The sequence below is a fragment of the Primulina eburnea genome, chromosome 3, assembly GCF_022965805.1.
Source record: "Primulina eburnea isolate SZY01 chromosome 3, ASM2296580v1, whole genome shotgun sequence".
In the NCBI taxonomy this organism is placed as follows: domain Eukaryota; kingdom Viridiplantae; phylum Streptophyta; class Magnoliopsida; order Lamiales; family Gesneriaceae; genus Primulina; species Primulina eburnea.
In genome coordinates, this window is record NC_133103.1 from 3,362,211 (window position 1) to 3,383,906 (window position 21,696).

The 21,696-nt window shown below is 32.4% G+C and overlaps 2 protein-coding genes and 1 long non-coding RNA gene across 4 annotated transcripts; 2 read left to right on the forward strand and 1 right to left on the reverse strand.

Annotated features, from left to right (window-relative positions):
• Positions 1 to 8,491: 8,491 nt before the first annotated feature.
• LOC140825403 (protein NRT1/ PTR FAMILY 6.2) lies at positions 8,492 to 11,775 on the forward strand. Of its 2 annotated transcripts, none has more exons than XM_073187156.1 (6): positions 8,492 to 8,558; positions 8,700 to 8,794; positions 9,121 to 9,338; positions 9,514 to 10,058; positions 10,609 to 10,955; positions 11,124 to 11,775. In XM_073187156.1, the coding sequence occupies exons 1-6, from the start codon at positions 8,554 to 8,556 to the stop codon at positions 11,648 to 11,650; spliced, it is 1,737 nt and encodes a 578-aa protein (XP_073043257.1). In that variant the 5' UTR covers positions 8,492 to 8,553; the 3' UTR covers positions 11,651 to 11,775. The 2 variants fall into 2 exon arrangements, with proteins under 2 accessions (XP_073043257.1, XP_073043258.1); XM_073187157.1 differs by having other exon boundaries at positions 8,521 to 8,556; positions 8,689 to 8,794.
• A 3,356-nt stretch (positions 11,776 to 15,131) lies between these two features.
• Positions 15,132 to 17,224, forward strand: LOC140828014 (uncharacterized). The gene is made up of 4 exons (XR_012117098.1): positions 15,132 to 15,402; positions 16,175 to 16,263; positions 16,339 to 16,467; positions 17,024 to 17,224. It is a non-coding gene; the product is annotated as an uncharacterized lncRNA (long non-coding RNA).
• A 1,357-nt stretch (positions 17,225 to 18,581) lies between these two features.
• LOC140828015 (ethylene-responsive transcription factor WIN1-like) lies at positions 18,582 to 19,470 on the reverse strand. The gene is made up of 2 exons (XM_073190983.1): positions 19,352 to 19,470; positions 18,582 to 19,166 (listed from the first exon to the last, which is right to left on the reverse strand). The coding sequence occupies exons 1-2, from the start codon at positions 19,429 to 19,431 to the stop codon at positions 18,701 to 18,703; spliced, it is 546 nt and encodes a 181-aa protein (XP_073047084.1). The 5' UTR covers positions 19,432 to 19,470; the 3' UTR covers positions 18,582 to 18,700.
• Between the last annotated feature and the right edge of the window lie 2,226 nt (positions 19,471 to 21,696).

Here is a 21,696-nt window from a genome sequence, read left to right on the forward strand (position 1 = left end):
AAGCATGCAGCTAAAATTTCATATAAATAGCCACGAATACAAGGATTTAATACAGATTTTTTTTAAGCCTAACGTACAAAATTTAGCAGTGACAAAAATTATGGTGTTTAAATCAATTGTTTTTTTAACTTGCATAATAATAGTTCTAGTGCAGTTCGTGGCGGCACATGATGGCCATGACCACATGGCTCCGGCACCTTCCCCTATGGCGAGGCATGGAGGCCACCACCACAACCATACGGCTCCAACACCTTCACCTATGACGGGGCATAAAGGCCACAACCACATGACTCCGGCACCCTCCCCTATGGCGAGGCATGGAGGCCACCACCACAACCATACGGCTCCAACACCTTCACCTATGACGGGGCATAAAGGCCACAACCACATGGCTCCGGCACCTTCCCCGATGCGGGCGCCACCACCCTCCGGTGGGATAAGTTATTCTCCAACGCCGGTGATTGGGCTCGTGGCTTTGGTGGTTTCCTTTGTTGGAATACTTGGGAACAAGATCTGAGAATGTTATATGGATCGAGTGTTATTTTGTTTCAGTCTGTTATATATATATATATATATATATATATATATATATATATATATATATATATATATATATATATATATATATATATATATATATATAATTTGCTCTATCTTCATGTATTTCTATTTATATATTTGGTACCATATTCTAATAATGTTTCAAAATTTACTTGTTATATGTACTTAATGTTTAATTTTGCATAATCAATGGTTTTGTGGCCAAATCTAATTAATTATTCAGAATTATATCGGTTCACAGATAAACTTTCAATTACTTCATTCCATATATAATTAATATTTAGTTACACAATCAACATTTTCCAAATAAATATTGGTAATGCTAAAGCCATTTTAAAACCAACATTCTTAGACATGACAACGTTTTCCATGAATTCTCAGAATTCTCCATCATCAAATGGACAAATCTCGTGAAGAGTTGGGACACAGTTTTAGTATTCTTTCACCAAGTATGTGAATTGCTTGTTAACTAATCTTTCAATCTACGAGTTTATTATTATATCAACGTTCTCTGCACTTTTGGACCTTAGCTATGTTAGCACATATGGTGGTCTATACACCCGACTATCCTTGAGTCAACATAATGGAATCACCTCAGACCACATTTGACGAACGACGAACGTCGTTGTAGATTCACTAGCGTCTTTTGCTATTTCTCACCCAACTTCCAGTGTTTGGAAGCCTGAGAATTTTCTTTATTGGCTTGTAATTAAAACTTTTAACCAAGGATATTTCTTAATCTCAATAATATTACAAGTTTAGCGGAAAAAAGAAAAACATTCTCTGCACTTTTCATAATCTGTTTATGAAATCGAGTTAGATATGAGCAAACAAAGTTTTTTGATGTTACCATATGATTAGTTCCCGACACTTAATATTCCTTATTTATTAAAGTTTGACTTAATTATGTCATTACTTGATATTTATATTGCTTTCACCCTTAAATTGAGATATTTTTTAGAAAAATTATTTTAAAGTTTGATTAAAGAGTGAACGAATTTCCCTTGTTTTAAAATACAACAACTTGTGTTCACTTATCGTCCGCACGACGATATATTTGCAAGCACGACCATCCTTCCGCGTTTGACTTTCCTTTACATATCATTGTTTCGATATTTTCAAAAAATAAAAAATATGTGCAATATATATTTAATGTTTGTGTACATAAATAAAGAAATAATTCTAAAAATATAATCTGTAATACGGCTTATCCACTTAATTTTATGAGGAAATTGTGTTCAAAATAATAAAAAAAATGACAGGAAATCTTTGCATCCCACCAGCCTGTATTCTTTTAAAATATAATAGAATCTCTTCCCTATGAAAATGTATTATAAATTAAGGAAAATGAAACAACTGTCAAAATTTAACATTTAATTTCTAAAATTTTAATCGTCGGTATGGAATTACTATTTGAGGAATATTGGTCGTTACAATTACTTCCCATAAAGATTTTCCAAACTTTAAATAAAGCGAAACAAGTGGGAAAATTCAGGACAATTCCGCAAAAATAAACAGGACATCTATAAAAATTAACATTTAGGTCTAAAATTTTCAGCCAGAAATAAATTTAAGCCGAAGCCGCGATGACACAAAACTGAAATTTTTTTTCGAATAATAAATTTAAGCCCCGATTTCGTCACGTCACAAACCTTTCCATTTTCCAAGTCCAAATGTGAATTAACACCAAATTTTTACTGAAAATATTAAATTGGGACGGTATAAATTTTAATGGTAAATAGTTATTTTGCCATAAATTTATGTGAAAATTTTATCCTTCTAAATTTAATTAAATATCCTCATATATAATAATTGTTTTGACCAAAAAAATTCCTTCGATATTTTTATGTGGATAGCGCGTTTTAAGGGAGGGTCAATTATTGATGTTAGCTTAGCTTGCAAGGTATTAAGTTATTTTTGCCAAGTCTGAAATTTGGCAATAATTCATACATTTTAATTAAAAATCAGAGTAATTGTAGTACAAACTTGATGCTGGATGGTACAACTCCAACCAAGTCAACTGAGGCAAGTGTGCAGCTAAAATTGCATATAAATAGCCATGACTGACTACAAGGCTTTAACACAGATTTATTACTCCTAAACAAATTTCTCAAGCATCCTTTAATTTGTGTGTTGCTCTTCTTCTTTTTTTTTTCTGATCAAGTGACACAACAATTATGGCTCTCAGATCAATTGCTTTGTTTGCTTGCATTATAGTTCTAGTGCAACTCGTGGCGGCACATGAAGGCCACGACCACGACCACATGGCTCCGGCGCCTTCCCCTATGTCACGTGCGCCACCACCCTCCGGTGCGATGAGTTATTCTCCAACGGCTGTGATCGGACTCGTGGCTTTGGTTGTTTCCTTCGTCGGATTGCTTGGGAACAAGATTTGAGAATGTCATGCTTTGTGACATTTTACGTCAGTCTTTTTCGTGCGTGTTTATTTGCTCTATCCTCGTGTATTTCTTTCATATATTTTTGTTATGAACTGTGTTCTGAAATCCGTTTGCATGACGATTGTGATATGTTTATCACAAGTTCTTCTAATATATATTTGTAAACTCTGAGTGAATAAAAAGATTATTTAGTTAACGTTGAAAACTACAATTTTTTTACTATTTTATCATTGTTACTTTGCAAGTAAACAATAAATACTCGGGAAATTTTTCCCTCAAAAACAAATTAAGTCGATACTTCTTCGTGGGTCGTCACAGTGTATAAAACTAAATTCTAACATCTTCCATTGGCCTTTTCCCCTGCTGGTAGTATTTTAAATAGGTCTCCGTGTAGTTTCTTACTTTCTTGTGTAATCTCGACCTCGTAGCATCAACTAGTTTATTCACCGGTCCAATCTCTGATTCAGGATCTGGAGCACAAAACATAGCTAGAGTATTTATCTCCCTGACCTTGTTCACATCTTTAATTGCTTAACGAAAATGGTTAATAGAAACAGGGAGGATAGTCCATATTGTGTGGCTTTATAAGTCCATCAACGCTTCTCCCACGATATGATTCAAGTTATCCCCGTGCCATCTGCGTGTGGTTTGAGGCCAAGAACAATGTCTGGCCTCGAACATGGAGTAAAATAGTTGAATCTTGCATACATTGTAGGCCGCTCCCCAAATTGATTCAAAAAGCAATTGTTTGGTAAACTTAATGATCTTGCTATAGACTTTAGTATCAGTCCTTTGACTTTTTTCAAACTACCTATGTACTCATCTAATATCTTCCTGAAGGATTAAAAATCCGTAAAGTTGTCAGATGAACTTACGCTGTCCTAAAAATAATCCATGTTTTTTACACACAGACAATGGCTAATGTCACCTGAAAGTTTCTGGATTTTCGGGCCATATTCAAGATTTTGCTGATCTTAAGGACTAATTAAAAGACAACCGATTGTTCCAAATCAAGGGATTGATTCTCGAAAAGAACCATTTCACTACCGTAACATTCAATGCCATCCACCGGTCTAACATATTGTTGTTTCTCTGTTGTGGGCACTGGCAGCTGGAAAATTTTTCTTGAAACTCCTCGCAGTTGATCCAGGAAAGAATTTTCAATGCCATGGTTTATGGCCTGGATATTCAAAATCTTAAAGGACATCTGCTAATTTAAATATTTCCTAGCTATGATTTGCAAAACATAAAAGAATAAAAAAAAATCAACCACAACCGAGAATGATTCCACCTTTAAGCAATACATGTGACAGGTATTGTCTTGATCAATATATATCAGCAAAATCTTGAATATGGCCCGAAAATCCAGAAACTTTCAGGTGACATTAGCCATTGTCTGTGTGTAAAAAACATGGATTAAAAATTCTAAGCAACCCCCGTCACGATGTACCAAGTGTGGACAGAGGAAGTGGCACCTTTTAAAGAAAAACATCATTTGTACAATTTTTGTTGGTGTCAAGGGCTCCATTTTGAGATAGAGATATGAAAATAAAAGATAAAAATTAACGTCAATATTTACGTAAAAAACCATATAAAAATTATTCGGGTAAAAATCACGATCATGATGAAAAAATTTCACGACAATATTTTATTTTGAGTCGCCTCTTCTTTCTTGGCCCAGACTTGGGAAAATTCTTCAGCTATTATTTACAACATTTATAAACATCGTATTATCAGATACATTGCCAACTAAATGGAAAAGTTATTTGAGGCATGTGATTAGTTTGCAGAACATGGAAGACAATGCGCAGTGCCAAAATAATGATTGACCAAAGTTGACTGTGATGGATTACAGAGAACTTTAATGTATCGCGGGTGTGTTCTTATCTATGATTCATTGTATTATTCTCATTTGATTCATATATATATATATATACTAGCCCGACGTGCATGTTCATTCTATTTTTTTTTTAATATAAAATTTATAATTTCATTATTTTTAATAAGCTTTTTATATTCGTTTTTCATTAAAAAAAATAGGAAGCTAAAAATATTATGACCTAAATGTTGTGTCTTTGCTGTTTTGTCATTAAATATTTTTGATATTCTTTCTAAAACATTGTATCAATACTTCTTCAAAATATTCAAACATAGTATCGGTTTTTGTTAAGATGTTCGAAAATTATTCATATATAGTAATACCATAAAAATACGTACGATATATTTTTGTAAATTATGATATTATATAATATTCAAACGAAAAATTTTAAAATTGATGGATATGGTATTTATAGAGACACGTATGCATGCGTATTTTACACGCAAATTAAAGAGGTGTATAAAGAACTTTTTGACCAATATTAGGAGACGATGGGATAAAGATGAATGCAATAATTTAGTGCAATGAACTCTTGATCATTTTAGTGATTTAAATCCGGGGTCACAATAATTATGTACATATTATCTATACACACTATGTGTGGAGTTCCTTCGTTAATGATTGGCAGCACCAGCCCAGCCCCCCACATATCCGGTGCACTTTCGGTTTCAACAGGTTTAGCCAATGGTGCCAGCAAAAAATGGGTGAAAACTACCCTTGTCCAAAAAAAAAACTCCACTTTATTTCAAGGGTTTGTGACCTTGGCCTCGTCTACATCTGTATGAATCCTAGAAAAAAATGGAATAAATAGCCTTCCGTCACATCTATATGAATCATAGAAAATGGAATAAATAGCCATCGGTCACATAACACTGACGTCCTAACAAAAGAACGAGCTAGGTCTCGAGTTCGAGACTCACTTGTAATCCCCTTCCACGATAACAATTGATCGGCCTTGGTCTCATATTACATCCATCTAAATCATTAAAAATGGAAGAAATCACTATGAGTCTTTGCTAAGTGGCACCAATGTCTGAATATAAAGACGAAATCTCAAGTTCAAGACCACAAGTTTTATCTCCCGTTATATCAAATAAGTAGAAAATGGAAAGTGAATCGAATTATGAAAAACATTATTAATTGAATCAAGGGGTTTTGATGATTTTACATGCATATATATTATTTAGTATACAAAGGATGAAAAAATTTCTCTCTACTTCAATTTTTTCACATTGAATCTATAGAAATATTTTGATTGAATTGGTTTGTGGTCAATCTTTTTAAGTGAATGATTGATTGCACATTCATGAGCAGGAAAATCTTATACTACATGTTTAGATTTCCAACGAATGTTTTCCTATTTCTTTTTTCTTCTTTTAAGATGCATTATCAAGTTATCCTCGAGTAGGGGCCAGCTTGAATACAAAAACAAATGAGTTTGTAAAAGTATTTTTATTAACTACAAGATGTATTGAAAAACGAGGAAGTAGAAAAATGAAATTTTGAAAGAGAAGTTGCAGCAGAAGTCTAAACCCAATTTTTTTGGCCTTGGGTTTCAAGTTCTTTAACCTTTTTTTTTTTTATTTATTTCCTAAAAATTGAATTATTGGAAATTTTGAAACCCTTTTTCAGGAACTTTTTGTGCTAGAAAAGTTTCGTGTCCAATTATATTCCAAATCAAATAAATCTTCCCCGATTCTCTTGCTAAACATGGCACGCCGTAGCTTAGAAGCCTCTTACTCTCTATCGCAACTTCTCTAAATTTCAGGCCCACAGTCACTATCCAAATCACTCCACAAAACATACATTAATTGCACGCATCTCCAAAAAAATATCTTCCTCGATTAATGTTTTCGCTTTTGGCCAATTGGGTTAGTTTTTTTTTCAAAAAAAAAAAAAAACAATTCTGATACTTATTTTTTTGATACGAAATTTTGGTATTCTAAAATATTAAAAGAAGATTTTAATAAAGAGTAAACCTAGTATAAATTTTAAACAAATTATTTTGACATATTAAAAATCAACCAAGCTTCCCCTGTAATGAGGTTATTGAAAAATTATTGAAAATGCAATTCAAATGACCAAAATAAAAATAAAATCTAAGTCAAAAATTTAAATCACAGAAACCAGCTTTTGATGTTAAGGACCCATGCCAAGCAATATAATCAACTCGTTAAATTTTAGCTAAAGATTTACTTATCTTCTTGGCATGCCATGTAGTACTATCGTTGCGTTCATAGAACTCGATCAGATGTTCATTGAGAGCAGATTCATATCGCAAAGAGATTTTTACATGTTTTGTTAAGATTGGAACTTGGACATCACTCAACCCCAAAAGCTAGCTCAGTGGGGGAGGATTGTCCAAGCTCATATATACAACTCCCAGGTTATTTATCCAACCGATGTGAGACAATTAACATATTCTTCGACAATATTGATTGAAATTAATATATTTGAATTTTAGAGTGAAATTTATATTCACAGAATTTAAATTTTTTTCTCTCCTCAAAATAGGTAACAAAACCTTAACTCCCAACACAAAATATTTTAAGATGTCAATACTCTAAATTCAAATTTATAACATCAAATTATATATATCCATGCACATCATGATATTATTTGAAAATCTACATTCAATTATCCATGAATATCACTTCTCTTTGTCACCATTCCATTAATTTTCATCAGTACAATAATGAATACTTGTTATATCAAAATTTCACTCAATAAAAATCATATCAATCAATTATCATTGTCGTATAATTAATTTCTACGTTTTTAAATAATAATTATATTTGAGATTTTTCCACTCATACGGGGGCTCCGCCACTATACCGCTACTCCCGATTCATTAACAGAGACTGCAGCCTTAATATACACACGATCGCCCCCTGTTGCAAAAGGGGTCTGAACTCGGTAATAAGATATTTCTCTTATTCATAGAATTATATATTTTTTTCTAAGTCTTCCTCCCCATACTAGTAGAATTTCTTTGATTTACTTCGCATATTAAATGAAGTAATAGATAGATAATTGTCGAAGTAGATGCGCGTGAAGTAATAGGGTATCATTTTACTTCGTATTGTCACCGAAGTCGTATCCAATAAAAGTCTTTGGCCGGAATTAGACCGATGACGAAGTAAAACAACATCATCTATATCGTTGATTTCGTAAAGTGCAGAAGTAATAGCTTATATGTAACTGCATAGTTTATATAAAATGACGAAGTAAATGTGTTGTATAACTTCGAAGGTTTTGTATTTTTGTGAAGTAATTGATGCAAACGACTTCGGTGTTATGGAACTAAATTAGCGACGATATATAAGGAGAAAAAATACAAAAGGTATTTGAGTAAACTTTTGCTTGTAGGGTACCAATATCACTTACAGAATCCTACACATGAATTGCAGGTGCACATTAGCTGGTGCACTCGTGGTTCTCGACCTCCAATAATGGAGCTAATAATTCTTCGTTTCGTCGGTGTTCATGCTTTTCAAGAACCTTGATATAAAGTATAGACTATATCAGGGATTAAACCCTATATATGAAAGATTATTAGCACGTTTTGATTGAACAACACGTTTTCATTTTTAAATTATTTAATGATTTGTTTTGGAATTATATTTTGAGTGCCTTACATATATATTATACAAGTTCCATATTGCTTCCTTTTTAGCTCTTTTTTTTAATTATACTAAAGAGCAATTTAACAAAATGGTTAGTTCTCACGTACATTCTTGTTGATTATAAATGCCAATAATTTATTCAATGATATATATCTTCCTTTTTTTTCATCAATTATGTTTTAAGTATACAAAATGTTAATTAAAGTTTTATTTACTGTCACAGGTGGGAAAAGCACAGTGTTTGAGTGTTGCAGATGCAGTGGACTACAAGGGATTTCCGGCTGACAAGTCCAAAACAGGGGGCTGGTTACCTGCTGCACTTATCCTAGGTTTGCCACTTTTTCATTTGAACATGGAATATAACATTTTTCTGAAGCTCTTTTGGCCGTTGTCACATATTTTATTCAAATGGAGAAAAGGTATTGTTCATACATATTCCCTATAATTTCATACATACATATATGTATGTATGTGGTATTTTCAGAGGATATATATAGATATTACCTTATTAGTGATTAGAATATTGTTGTAACATTTTTATTTTTCATGTAGTATTTTGTGTGTGTGCGTGTTCTGGTCACTCATTTCATGTAACCTTGGATTTTAAATTGTTATTTTTAAAATTTTAAATTAACATGTATTTATTTGAATTCAGTCATAGAAATATGCGAGAGGCTTTCCACAATGGGAATAGCAGTGAATCTTGTTACCTATTTGGGAGAAACGATGCATCTGCCTAGCTCTACTTCGGCCAACATTGTTACAGATTTCATGGGCACGTGTTTTCTCCTGTGTTTACTTGGAGGATTTCTTGCTGATTCATTTCTTGGAAGATACAAAACAATTGCCATCTTTGCCATAATACAGATGCTGGTGAGCTACAAAATATACTGTAGTACTATTGCAGTCGAGTTACAGCTGCATAACTTATCATATACCGTAGCGGAGTTGATTGAATCTTGACATCTTTAATATATATATTCTTGACCTCTTTTAAATTTGAGTAAATTTCCAACATGGGATGATGGTGGAATATGATCTAATTCAGGGAACTGGCATGCTCGCAATAACAACTAGGCTGCCACAACTTAGGCCACCATCTTGTAAAGATCATGCCATGAATTGTAAGCAAGCCAATGAATTCCAAATGGGAATGCTGTATCTTGCCCTATACCTCATAGCCTTAGGCACTGGAGGTCTCAAGTCAAGCGTTTCTGGATTCGGAACCGATCAATTCGATGAAAAAGATGAGAAAGAAAAATCCCAGATGGCCTATTTCTTCAACAGATTCTTTTTCTTCATAAGTATTGGCACTTTGACAGCAGTCACTGTACTGGTTTACATACAAGATGAAGTTGGTCGAAGCTTGGCGTACGGGATTTGTACCATTTCAATGGCAGTAGCAATCTTGTTGTTTTTTTCGGGGACTACGAGATACAGGTATAAGAGAAGCACGGGGAGTCCTGTCGTTCAGATTCTTCAAGTGCTTGCTGCAGCAACAAGGAAAAGAGATATGAATGTTCCACATGTAGTCGACATGTTGTACGAGGATTCTCCCGAGGGTTCAAGAATCCATCATACAGATCAGTTCCAGTGAGTAGTTAACGTATCCTTGATAGCCCAATTGTTTTCAGTCTAATGATCGATCCCATTATGTACGATCGATATCTCACTCATAACGATTCATTTTACTTTTAAAACTTTCGTTATCAATAAGCCAAGAGCAAGTCCACGAGTACCATATAATACCCAATCTTTTACTTTCTTCCAACTCTTTTGCCAACATACTTTTACTTTCAATATTATCCAAGTCATTGAACTTTCGCACTCACCAGAAGTGCCACTGCGATTGAATTATGCATGCACTTGTACTCGCTTTGACACCAAGCCTTCATACATAACTCAATCTGTGTCACGTACTTTATCATTAAGAGTGCCTAGAATTAATCTACCAAACTTTTGCTCTGACGCTTTTCATTGTAGATGAAGGAAGCCAAGAGTCTGTCCGCACGTTTCTTACACACACACTCATGCATGCGTGAAGCGCAATCTTAATCAAACATAAGCACACAAATCTTAAGCCTATATCTATCAATTAACATGTAATCTCGTGAATAGAGTTGAGGCCGCATTTGTCATGTAGGTTTTTGGACAAGGCAGCCATCGTGAGAGAAGAAGATCTTGGCAAAGGAAGGAACTGTTCCATGCCTGTTAATCCATGGAAGCTATGCTCAGTGACGAGGGTGGAAGAAGTGAAGATGATGGGAAGATTGCTGCCAATATGGGCCACAACTATCATATTTTGGACAACCTATGCACAGATGATCACCTTCTCAGTTCAACAAGCATCCACCATGAATCGATCAATTGGTCATTTCCAGATTCCAGCAGGCTCGCTCACTGTCTTCTTTGTGGCTGCTATTCTGATAACATTAGCAGTTTATGATCGAATAATCATGTCACTTTGGAAAAAATGGAAAGGGAAACAAGGTACTATCTTGATCAGTACTGGCTTGAATTTGTCCACGTTGTATGTATCTTTCTTGGTGTTTACGATGCGTCAAGTCATTTATATTCAAGTTCAAAATATTCCATACCCAATATGGTTTAAGTTAATGTAGAATCGGACGGTAATACAAGCTTTCACCTTGGTTGCAGGTTTCTCCTGCCTACAGAAAATCGCCATAGGACTAATTCTCTCCACGATAGGGATGATGGCTGCAGCTCTCACAGAGATGAAGAGGCTATCAGTCGTAAAGGTCGTCTCGGACCGACCCTCCTCTGATCTTCCTATAAGTGTATTCCTTCTAATTCCACAGTTTTTTCTAGTGGGATCGGGGGAGGCGTTCATATATACAGGGCAGCTAGATTTCTTCATCACACAGTCGCCCAAAGGAATGAAAACAATGAGCACTGGCCTCTTCTTGACAACTCTTTCACTTGGTTTTTTTGTCAGCAGTTTCTTGGTGACAGTTGTGAAAAAGGTGACAGGAGCCAATGGTGGCCAAGGATGGCTTGCAGATGATATAAATGAGGGTCGTCTCGATTGCTTCTATGGGCTTCTGGCTGTTTTAGGGTTGATAAATCTTGGGATATATCTAATATGTGCTGTGTGGTATAAACCTCAGAAAGCTAAACCTGCTTTGGAGGTTGAGATAGGGCATAGTGGTGATGATAAGTGTTGACTATTAGAGATGTTTTTTTTTGGATTTTGAATTAGGAAATTAATCGATCTGAACCATGCACCGATTTATGAAATACGTAATGAAATATAATCAGTTCTGAGTGCATTTATATATGGTTTCAAATTTGTCATATTTTCTACTATGGCGTTTACATACATGCATATAAACGTCACACAACCCAAAATTCAATATAAAATTGGATAAAATAGAAATAATGGTTGTGTAAAATAAAATTTTCTCAAGTAAAAAACCAAACATTTTTCCATTCATTCTAATATAAAAAATTCATTCTTTCATATATATACTCTTTCACTCTATTATCTCATAAAAGAATCAAGCATCATACGTATCTCTTCAGCCTGTGGATGTAGCAGATCACCAGCACGGAACTCTTCAACCCTTCCATTAACTTCAATCACACTGCAACCAGATTTTTATTTGCTGGTCTCCGATCAATCAACTTCCTAATGCTCTAGGCCAACCAGCTTCCTTGTACATATTATAGGAAAGAGCACGAATCCCATATTCAGTCTCTCCTCTACCACCTAAAATCATAACACGCCTTCACTGAAGGCGTGAAAGCGTAGTTGTTTCTGATAAGCCATCCCTTAGCATGCTGCATGTGTTTATAGCATAAAATATACCGGCAAATTGGATTGAACATATCCTCTAATCATCCTGTTGTACAAGAAAGTGGAATGGTAACGGAGATTTTTAAACGCCGGTTGCACATGGGAAAAGAAAACGGGGTTGCTTGAGGGGACAGTGAAAGAGATAAGCGGCGCAACGGCAACAGGGATTTGGGAGAGGGAGAACTTGATGAGGTTGGTTAGGGTACTTGAAATTACAAGAGGTTCAAAGAATGTGTTCTTGATTTATTTCACCTACAAAAAGCATATTAAATAAAATAATTTTTTATTACTATATATATTATATTTTACTATCAATCAATTTTTTATAATTTACTTACAATCATTTGATAATCTCATAATTCGAACAAAACATTTACTCTCCATATTTTTAATTCAAAATTATTATGTTGATTAAATGAGATTTGAGGTATAAATTGAATCAGTGAACTGAATGAAAAGTCACAACACCACCAATATAATTTGGCAAAAACTCATGTAAGACGGTCTCATGAATCGTATTTTGTGAGACGAATATCTTATTTTTGTGAGACGAATATCTTATAAAAAATATTATGTTAAGATTATTACTTTTTATTATAAAGATCGGTAATGTTGACTCATTCTACAGATAAAGATTCGTGAGATCGTCTCACAAAAGACCTGTTCGTATGTATAATTTTTAATACTCAATTAACCTGACACCTATCTACTACTTTAAAGTTTTTTAATCGAGTAGCCACCTCCCCGTGTTGAGTTGGGGATTGAGTTCCATTGTTATGTAAAAACAAAAAAATTCTCCAGCCGAAGTTGTACTTTCTTTTAAAAAAAATTGAGTAGTTCTCGATTTTGTGATATGTTATAATTGTTGAACGAAAAATCGGTGTTTTTAAAATCAGATTGGATCGGACTGGTCGATACGCTAGAGAACCGACTACGGATCTAATCAAGACCAAGTCTAATAACCGTTTTTATTGTCAAATCGGTCAAAACCTGTCCAACAAGTCATGACCGAGTGAAAACCAGTCGGACAACTTCTCCACTTTATTTATTTTTTTAGAATTTGATTATTTTTTATATTCTTTAAATAAATATTACATATTACTATTTTAAATTTTATTTTTAGTTATATATATATATATATATATATGATTATTTAGATTTTGAACTTTTATCAAAAATATTATTTTAGTAACACTTTAACTTATTTTGATTTAATTTTTTGTCTAAAAAATATAGATATAATTATATTTGATTATATCTATATTGTTTAAATTTTAAACTTTGATAAATATTTTATTTTTTTATTTAAATTTTTATAGTTTAAAATATATTTTATTTGATATAATAATTTTCCGGTCCGTCGTTTCCGAAAACCGATTGAGCAATTAAACCATTTTTTAAAGATAAATCGGATGAAAACATTGCAAATAACTTTATGAATATGTATCATTGACACCGTGCATTCTAAAATTGTATTTTTGATATATCATACCTTCTAAACAAACTCAATTAAGACAATGTAGTTTAATTTTAGTTCTCAAAGACTTTTAATTGAAATTTTATAAATGACATTTTTTTTAATTTTTACATATTAGAAAGAAATTTGTACTAATTCATCTTCAATTAATAAATTTGTAAAACAAAATTTTATAATTGAAAATTTTAGAATGTATTTGGTTGGAGTGGAGAAGACAATTTTTTTAAAAAAAAATTTAAAAAAAGTTTATTGTTGGATTATAAAAGTTATTTTAAAAAATCTATTAAAAACTAGATTTATTTAAATATTTTTTAAGTTAACTCTTTCTTATTAAAAATTAATATACTGAGAGCATCTCCAAAATAAAGTATGGGTTAGTGCTCCAACTCAATTCCAAACGCAATCTCCATTTTGGAGATTGCAATAGATTCCACCAAATCAAATTAATGAGATGTTATCATAACAATTACAAAATAGTTCTTTTGTATTTTTATGTATTTGTTTTGCTCCATTTTATATTATTATATTTCAAATTATTTTATTAATTAATTTTAATGTTAAATAATTTTTATAGTTAGTTAATTTATTTTAATTGTTTTATTATTTTCATGAATTAATTATAAGTCTATCGTTTATAATAATCATGAAATGAAAATAATAAACAATATAACAATCAAAAAAATTAATGACATAATTTATTAAAAAACTTATTATCTATTTTATTATTTAACTTTATATTCTCGTCAAATAAATTTATTTAATTTTATATTATGAATGTTGTATTTTGTCATTTATGTTTGTCGTGTCAAAAAAAAAATGTATTATTTTAAATAAATTGAGTTTAACACATGTTTTATTTTATTATGTTTATCGAGTTAATTAAGTTTGGTTATGCTATACATTATGTAATTATATAATTATTTGTATGTTTTTGAAAATGAAAAAAAAAAGAAATAGAGTATTTTGTAATATTTTTAGAGGATATGAGTTGGAGAATATTTTTAAAAATAGAGATTACAGTTCTCTATTTTAGAGGATAGAGGATATGAGTTGGAGATGACCTGATGCACGAAATGATACTTTTTATAATTTATTTTGTTTATATTTAAACGAGAATCAAATGTAATTATAAGAATTAGTGAAGGATACACTGTAATTTTGATATATAAATTTAAAAAAAATAAAAAATTGAAAAAAACAAGTACAAATAAAAATTGAACTTACGACTTAATATTTTAAAAACAAAATTATATATGTTGAACTACATAATATTTGTTTTAAATATTAATATTTTATTAATATATATAATTATTAAAACAGCACTATAAAACTTAATAATATATAATATAATATATCATAGATTGAGTGGCAACCCAACCGTCCATCGACGACCCCTCTAAAACCCTCGGGCTTTCCCGCCATCGCCCTTGCTGGGTTCTCCCATTTTTCAGCGCCATTCGTCTGCTCAACCCAATTTCCGTAGTATTGATCTAGAAAGAAGAATGGTATCTCTTATACACCTGATTTCGATAATCGAATCTTCACTACCTGGACAGACTCCACCAACTGCAGCACAGAGAGTCGAGCTCCTCCATGCCATTCGCCGCTCTCTTCCTTCCCTCAAATCTGTCCTCTCATACCCGGTAACTTTTTTTTTTTTTTTTGGAAAAAAAATATTATTTACAAAATAGACCTTTAGGAGACTTGGGAATTGTTAAAGAAACAGTTTTTTGATAGAATTCTGTTTTTTTTCTGTTATCTTGTGCTTTATGAGGCTTGATTGTGTTGGAAAAGGTAGGGTGTGAATGGCTGGCTGCTGGCGTATAAGTTCTGAAATTAGATTTTCAATTTAAACCTTTTTTATGTTTATTTTTTCTTAAAATGTTTTCTTTCGTTTATGTATAGAACTTGAATTAGCAGTCTATATGAATTTGTTTGACTGAAAAAAATAAAATAAAATTTTCAGCATAAACTCACTGGCACAGTTATCATTTTTTATACCACATAAATTTTTTTAAAAAAAGTGCACTCATAATCTAGTGGAATTGGACCAAAATTGTTGTTTTGATAAACACCTGACTTTATATACGATACTAACTTGTTCTTTTGCTTTGTCATTCTCTTAGTTTGGCTGACTGGCCTTTGATTTAGTGCATCTCTGATAATAGTGTTAATCTTGAGCATATCCTACTCGAGTTCACATTGTTCGTTGAACGGCAGTGAGTTATTTTTGGAGATTATTTTGCTAGTTTGATTTAGATCACCTTTTTTGAATTCATTTTTCATCTAATATAGATTATGTAATTATGCATCAAGTTAAACCACTGCAAGCTTAAATCTATGTAATAATATCAACTTCTTTATGATTTCCTTTTCTCTAATACGAGATATATTGCAATGGTGGCGATGTGCCAGATTGTTGGGCACAGGAATCGGCTTATTATGCTTTTGCTTCTACTTACACAAAACGCGATGAACACTGTCCTTGCTCATTTCCAAGATAGGTAAAATTTGTCCATACTTGACACTCGTGGTGGGAAAATTTATCTCTCTTTCCCTGATGAAAATTTTCTCGACAGTGCATATGTAAATGATTATAGCCACCCTATGAAAGTAATTGCGCATAGCACCCAACTTGATGCCGAAGAAGACCTCCATACGTTGGGAAGTCAATTCCAGTTCTTGAAAGATTTGAAGCTCTAAGACAGGTAAGCTCTCCACTTCTTTTGTACGTACTCATGTTTGCTATTCATGATATTTCATTGCTAACCATATCTTTTATGTTGACAGATTATAGTTATCTTTAAATTCCTTCGCTTTTTTTCCTAATTTGAGAGGAAATTCCTTTGCTTTTAGTTGCACCAAAAACTAGATACTACCATTCAATGGACGAACAAAATACACTGGTGGATACCATATCTACAGAACGGAGTTGCATTTATGTTTTGTCCTCCTATATCCTCCATTTTAGCTATCCGTTTTGATTTGATTTTATGCGACTAACGATGAAGTTGGAGCTCATAATAGATTCTTAATGGACATAGTTACTGCAAGTATAAATCACGCTATATCGAAGAAGAAAGTTTTTACATAGTGACTTGAAATTCATTATAATAATCAAGTTGAAGAGACACGTTCTCTATCAAAATTTGGTTAGCACCATCATTTTGTAACTCATTAAACGATTTTACATCAATCTGCCTGCACGTTTTGTTATGTTTCTATTTTTTTTTCTTTTTTATATATACATTGTTGAATTCACAGGATAAAACACGGCAGAGCCTCAAAATTTTTGGGGAAATAGCAATTCAGAAGTTGTCAACTTAAAGAGATTATGTAACCCATTAATGGCGTTGCGTAATTTTATGTACGTTGTATTGAAAAAATAAGAGCACCCCCTTAGTTTAGATACTGGCCTTATTGCATTTATTATAGTTAAATTAAAGCCATTACAGTTGCAATTTTTTATGTAGGGCATGCGTGGTCGGGTATTTCCTGATTTCTTCGTTGATAGTTTTAGCAACGTTCTAAAAAGCAAGGTTCGTGGTAATTTAGAAGGATTAAGCATGAATCTGGGATAAAACACATATCATTATTGTTATGCTTAATGATCTAAATTCAATATTTACACTTCAATAATTAAATAGGTTGTTTGAAAAAAAATTAAATATTAATATTTCATGTTGGTTTTAAACAACTTGAAGTTTTGTCCATCAAATTAAGGAATCCAAGTTTCGTTCATTGCCCCTTGATAATTTTATAAAATCGAGTTTGATTTGAATGCTATGTTTTCTACACGTACCTATGATTAACTATAATTAAGCCTGTGATGTTTAATGCTAAACTTCGATTGTTTTAATGATTAAATTCTTACATCGTTTTTATTTTCAAACCTAAATGAATCAAAATCATTGTACCTGTTGAATAATTATTCTTATTTTTTAACGTTTTTTTTTATTATAAAACAATTCGTTCTTTGCCTTATTTTAAATATTCTTTTTTAGGAAAACCCATTTTAAATATTCTATGTCTAGATCTTACGTGAATTTTTAGGTCGCATTTCAATTCTGAGGCTCCCGGAGGATCTTTATTAGATGCAATGTGCATAATAATGTAGGTAAGAACTTTTTAATAGTTATATGTAGCATTCAATTAATGTAGGGCAAAAACTTGTGTAAGACGGTCTCATGGGTCGTATTTGTGAGACGCATATCTTATTTTGGTCTTCCATGAAAAAGTATTATTTTTTATGATAAGAGTATTACTTTTTATTGTGAATATGAGTATGGTTGACATGAGACCCACTCTTAATGTAGATTGTAACCCTCAATTAAGCAATACGATGACAAATATTAATTAGAGTGGTCTCATTTGAGACCGTCTCACGGATCTTAATATGTGAGACGAGTTAACCCTACTCATATATACAATAAAAAGTAATACTCTTAGCATAAAAAGTAATACGTTTTCATGGATGACCCAAATAAGAGATTTGTCACACAAATACGACACTTGAGACCATCTCACACAAGTTTTTGTCTATTAATTAAAACACAAAAAGAAAAATACTCGTAAGCTTTATTTATTTCTTAGCATGCATGTTAGCACGATCATTTAAATTTATTGATCAAACAACATATTTATCAATCTTAGTCTCCACTCTCTTCACATTGAAAGAAAATCTCAAAAACTTGCGTATAAAAAACCCACATTTGTTTCTATTTGTTACTCATTCCAAGTGCATGAATGTCCAAGGGTGGAGAATTTAATCAAAAAAACAAGAACATGAGTAAGAAAGTTGATCAGAACATATTTTAATTAAATTCTCCACCCTTGATTCGGACTACACAAATTAAGAAGGGATTTTTTCTCCTTGCTGAACATCAATCGAAGTGTAAGGACTATTGATTTGAAGCAGCTCTTCGATCATTTGCAGTGCAATTATCTTTCTTCTTCATCCATCATCAGTGCTTCATTTCCATATTCCTCCTTTCGTTCGGTGTTGCTCGAATCCAGGACTTTTGCTCCAAACTCGGCGTCGCCTTTATCGTCATTTTTCTTCTTAAACTCGACTCTCATAACCCATTTGGAATCAGAAGTCGGGCCTGCGCGCTTCTGCCACACCCCGATTCTCGAGTTCTCCGTATCTAGCCTCAGACAAGTAAGTGATGGAGAAGGTGCCTTGCTGCATTTTCTTACCTTCGCATAAAGGATTTCTGACAAGGGTTTTGATGATGAATTCTTGCTGACATCGTTCTTGGTACTCTTCGATTCTTCGTGGTCGGGAGTTTGAATCACTGGAAAGTTCGTCTTTGCATTCCTTCCGTTCATCAAAACGGATGCTTCGTCGTATGCTCTTGCCGCCTCTTCTGCCGTGCCGAATGTACCTAACCATACCCTTCTCTTCCTGAAATTATATCCAATTGGTTAAACTTTATAGATATCTATATATGATCATATGTTTCATAGATGATCCTCAATGTTTTATCAAGCTGTATGCATGGAACTGTGATGTTTAATCAACTCTATAATAGAGAATTATGTTAAAAAAATCAAAAGAATTCAAATTCATGGATATATAGCTACACTCACAGCAGAGGGTGGCGAATTTCAGACACCCAAGAGCCCCAATGGCGTTGCCTCACACCTCTGAATTTCTTTGAATGAACCATTTCTTATCTTATATATTCAAAATTATATAAAAAACATATGTATATATATATGTGTATATATTGCAAGCTTATGAATTTTGTTTGTATATTTATGAATAAGCAAACTCAGATGTTATATATATATATATACATATATATAGGCTAGTGTACGTACAGCAGAACGTCGTACAGTTTAATTACTTGCACTTGAAACTTTAATGATTGAACTCTTCATCATTGTGTGCAACCACATTATTAAATCCAAGATTTGACTACTAACTTAATTATTTGTTAGTTTGCATGTGAAATAATTTTTATTATTGGGTAAAATCAAAACGTTACACATTCTGCTTCCATGTATAAAAAATTGCATGTTAATGACTCGATGGTTAATTAACAAAATGATGTTATTTTTATAACATTATATAAATACAATTACGTTTTCATAAATATATATAATGTTTTATTATAATAAAAAAATTGATTGTGATTAAGAAATACACCTCCTTTATATTTTATAAATTGATAATAACACCTCTTATGGAGATCAGTTAATAATAATAATATATAGTTTTCATGTGAGACGGTCTCAGATATCTATATCCGTGAAATATGTCGACTCAATTAATATTTGAATTGAAAATAATACTTTATACTTATCAATTTCATGGATCGAATCAAATAAGAGATATGTCAATACCTAACAATTATTAATGAATACTATCTTTTCGACAGGAATTAGCGAAAGTTGTCTTAAAGATAAGTAGGGTGTGGTTACATCTAATCCATAGAGTACTTTGTACTTACCCCTCCCACATGGAACCAAATTATAGGTTTAATTACCGATTGATTTTTTCTCGTCTACCTTTTTTTTTTGTGTGGAACATTCTACCTTCGCATTTTGTCAATTATCTAGATAATTATGTCTGACTTTGAATCTTCGGTTTATTTATGCAGATAAATATTGACAAATATCTACTTAAAAAAGCCATCTAATTTAATTAAAATAAAACAAAAAATATTTTCTCTGGAAAATTCTAGCTCACGTAGTAGATAAAGTTAATAAAACACACAGTTTTTATAATAATTGACAAGAAATAATAACTCAAAAAACCAAATTAATCATAAAATCAGTTAGGAACATAAACTCAAATTTAATAACTCAAATAAACTTAGACAAAAACTTGTGTGAGACGGTCTCACGGGTCGTATTTGTGAGACGGATCTCTTATTTTGGTCACCCATGAAAAAATATTAATTTTTATGTTAAGAGTATTACTTTTTATTGTGAATATGAGTAGGGTTGACCCGTCTCACAAAATATGATTCGTGAGACGTTCTCACATGAGACTCACTCATAAACTTAATAAAACACACAGTTTTATATTGCAACATTTCGAATTCACAACATAATACCATCATTCGTGATGCAAAAAAAAAAAAAAAGAAAAAAAGGTTACGTATAAATAATTGGTGTGGGAGGGGAAATGAGGGTACAAGAGACGAGAGGCAAATCAATAAATTGGAAGAAGTCCACCGACTAATTTAGAGTCTTTTCAATTAGGAAATGGATGTTGACTATCAAAAAATGACGCGTCCATTAATGGGAGTATCGCGTGAAAGCCGACACCCATGTTTCTTAGGGCTGCTCATCAATTGGGACTTGATAATGATTTTTAAATTATATAAATAAATAAAATGAACTCGATTCAGCGACATCCTTGGGGGATTTTTCTATCCTACATTGGAGTTTTTTTTTTTTTTTTTTTTTTTTTTTTTTTTAATGACGAGGTGGAATGTATTTGAATTATCAGTACATGATGTCGACTTCCATTAATATTAAAACCGTCAAAACGGGCTAGGAGCTAGTCGGCTCGCAACCCGCCACAACACGTCATTTGACAGATCGGGACATGCTAACTCGCCAATTTTTAGTTATATTAGGCGAATCTTGACATGTTGGCTTGCCATGTGCAACAACGTACCCACCATTTGGGTGGATCGAAAAATTGTCATCTGAATCCACCTATTTGACAGAGCTTGGCGGGGTGGACAAACCCGACGAACCTATCTCGTTTTGACAATTCTATTTAATATATGTCAAACCAACATCATTTGAATCGATAAAAAAATTGCATCAGAAAATAAACGTAAGTTATGTTATGAAAATAAGTAACATACTCCAAAGAACTTGACATCTAAAAATCTATGTCATATTATAATCTTTGATAGGTTTAAAAAAACTATTTTTGGTATCTTCAAATTTCCAAAAAAACACTTGTCTAT